The sequence below is a fragment of the Panicum virgatum genome, chromosome 3K (genome assembly GCF_016808335.1).
Source record: "Panicum virgatum strain AP13 chromosome 3K, P.virgatum_v5, whole genome shotgun sequence".
Lineage (NCBI taxonomy): Eukaryota > Viridiplantae > Streptophyta > Magnoliopsida > Poales > Poaceae > Panicum > Panicum virgatum.
Window position 1 is genome coordinate 54,463,448 of NC_053138.1, and position 2,966 is coordinate 54,466,413.

Sequence of the window (2,966 nt, forward strand, 5' to 3'; positions counted from 1 at the left end):
TATTATCCTTGGCATCATCTCTCTCTCATCATCAGCTCGTCGCTCGCAGTGATTAGTATTAATTAATGTTGATTTGTCAAGCTAGCTCAGATCCAAACAGCGCGTGACCTCATGCATGCGTTCCCTCTTCATCGATCTCTTTCTACCTCTTTGTTGTATTATTCCAGTGCAGGAATTAATTAAACTAATTAAAGAGCTATGCATCCTTGTGTGCAATCGTGCAGCTTGCATTGCCTGTTCTTCAATGGTTAATTTGATTACAGGAGCGCAGCGAATGGCGATAGCTAGGACGGGAACCAACTCCAGAGCAAATTAAACAACAAGAGCTAGCCAGAGGTCTTCGCTAGGCTGGTTGGTGGGCTCTCACACGTGCTCGGCTCCTGCCGCCGCGCTGTACGTGCCAGCATGCGGCGCAGAGATAAAATAGTGGCGCGTGCGCATGCATGCATGTGTGAGAGCGAGACTGATGCATGAGAGGGCGGTCAGTGCCTGGGTGCCCGCCGCCCGGCTACCGGGCGGCCTGGGGCCGGCCGCCCCGCATATTTTTGTAAAAAACAAAAATAAAAAATAAAAAAACCACATGTAAACCGCTCATTATGGGTTGGGTTGGAAAACCGACGTAACCCATAGATGAACAGGATTGGATGGAACGGGCGCCATTCCTATATATCTTGCGTAAGAATTTTTGTGACTGATCTACCAATATTTGAGATTCGTGCAATTGTGACTGGGCCGCATCGTGTCAGCCCATTAAACTGTGCCATGCCCGGGCCGGCACTACGAGCCGGTATAAAGGCCTAGGCACGGCACTACTACTGGGTCGTGCCAGGCACGGGCATGATGAGCCTCGGACCAGACCGTGCTAGTTAGTGCCGTGACAGTGCCAGCCCAGCAGGCTTGGCCCATTTTGCCAAGTAGTGAACTGAATTTTCCGACAGGTATACCACGGAGATGTTGTCGTGGTAGATGATTGTTGCCGTGTCGACCGGAATGCGGAGTTCGCCAAGGAGATGATGAAGCCAGCAACATTCAGCTGTGGCATTTGGAACGCCTCGGTATTCTGCCTCGGCACTGGATCGGGAGACAATGGCTTGGCGCTGTGAGAACCAGGACGCCAAGGAATCGCCGAGGAAGACGCAGAAGCCCCACGTCGAACGTCTACGTGAAGACTAGTAAGTAGAAAGTAGCCCAAGTTTCTATAAGATTTCCAGGTCTAGCCCTGGATGATATTTGGTAGAAATTAGTCAGAAATCGCACTAAAATTTATATGATACTCTTTCTGGCAAAGAGTCATACGGTTTATTTGAACGTGAGATTGGTAATTTCAGCAAAGCGACCGAGTACTTTTCATCAAATTAAGTTTTTTCTAAGGTGAAGATGCACAAGGAAACCAGCTTATATTCCACGGGACAGCACACCACTACAACACACGAACACCGATCGGATGAACAGAAGCTTGGTAGTTTGGTAGCCACATGGTTCCCCAACCACACACACAATCCACATTTCCACACCATCACAAAGGTGTTTCTCACTTGTTCATACATGATACATCATACATGATACATCGCACTGGGTGTCTTGAACTCCGGACGAATCCTTATTTAGTATTTACTCACGGCCACACACACAGAGGCTGAAGAGTATGAACACAAATCATCACCTTGTCCATCAGCAGCTGCAGGGGTTGCACTTGCAGCCGGTGCCGCAGCTGCAACCATGGCCGGCCTCGGCCTCACCGGACTCCGCGGCCTTCTCGAAACCCTCCTCGAGGCGCCTGCATGTCAAAGAAGTGTATCAAATTTGAGACATGGAGCAGTTCAGGCTTGGATCTGGGCTTGACATGGACACAAGGGAGAATATATGCATACCCCTTCTCAAGGGCAACGCCGAGGACCAAGGTCGCTGTCACCAGGGCGGCGGCGCTCTTCTCGGCCAAGTCAGGGTACATCTTCCTGCGTCTGGCAAAAACAGCACACGGGTTTCAGAAACATTTTGCTCAAAGCATTACTCCTTAAAAATTATTAGCCTCCACAAGCAATTTTATGAGCCTTTCTGCCTGAACATAAATCAGTAGCAGGTACAGCTCTCAAGGAATAGAAGAGATCAGCAATGGAGTTGGGTGGGGGGGGGGGGGGTAGGAGGCACGTTTGTATAATGAAAACATGTTGAACTGAAATCACTCAAACTTGGCGCTAATCTCTGAACAGCTTATATGGCAGTTTTAAGTTTACACATGTTCTTCATCAGTGGTTGCGGAACGTACCCGCATCCACCGCCGCAGCCGCAGCTCGAACCGCAGTTGCAACTTCCACCGCAAGACATCTTCTGAAACTTTCTAGGTCTCCTGAAACCTCAAGAACTCCTCCTACACAAGAGAGAGGGGAAGCTTTGAGTTGATGGGCACAGATCAGTTCCAAGCAGAGCACAAATGTCCCTCCTATTTATAGAACCTGAGGGGGCATCAACTGAGATCGTCATAGACAATTCCCGGACTCCGACCATGTCAGTTATGTATGTGCCCTTTTTTTCCAGCTATGATGCTGACGTGTAATACCGGAACGGCATGAAAACCCGCTTCCTTTGCCTCGTCAGTTTGACTTTTGGAACAAACTTTTTTAAAGCAGTTATTACTTGCAAGTTGGCGCTACCCTATCATTTGAATCTTCTGCTAATGGAACCGGATTGTATCCTCTGCTTGTTCGAGCTTTGTTTCCTAGAGAGTGATTCAACTGAATTTGGGTCCCCAAACTTGTTCTGCCGTTTCACCTAGGTCAACTCTCAAATCGTTCATTTGGGTTCCTAAACTGCTTCAAGTGTTCCATCGGGTTCCAAACGCGACACGCAAGCATCTAAAGGCTTGCATAAATTTTAGTCAAACCCTTAACTGTTCAATATCTCGCTTTCATGCTGTGTTGCAACTCTTCATTTAAAATGATGCATTATCGCCAATCTTCAAATCAAAT

General features: G+C 48.1%; 1 protein-coding gene across 2 annotated transcripts; it reads right to left on the reverse strand.

The window, feature by feature from the left end:
* Positions 1–1,372: 1,372 nt before the first annotated feature.
* Positions 1,373–2,438, reverse strand: LOC120701545 (metallothionein-like protein 4B). 2 transcript variants are annotated; one of them, XM_039985552.1, is made up of 3 exons: positions 2,267–2,401; positions 1,872–1,955; positions 1,373–1,777 (listed from the first exon to the last, which is right to left on the reverse strand). In XM_039985552.1, the coding sequence occupies exons 1-3, from the start codon at positions 2,323–2,325 to the stop codon at positions 1,672–1,674; spliced, it is 249 nt and encodes an 82-aa protein (XP_039841486.1). In that variant the 5' UTR covers positions 2,326–2,401; the 3' UTR covers positions 1,373–1,671. The 2 variants fall into 2 exon arrangements, with proteins under 2 accessions (XP_039841486.1, XP_039841485.1); XM_039985551.1 differs by having other exon boundaries at positions 1,376–1,777; positions 1,872–1,961; positions 2,267–2,438.
* Positions 2,439–2,966: the final 528 nt, after the last annotated feature.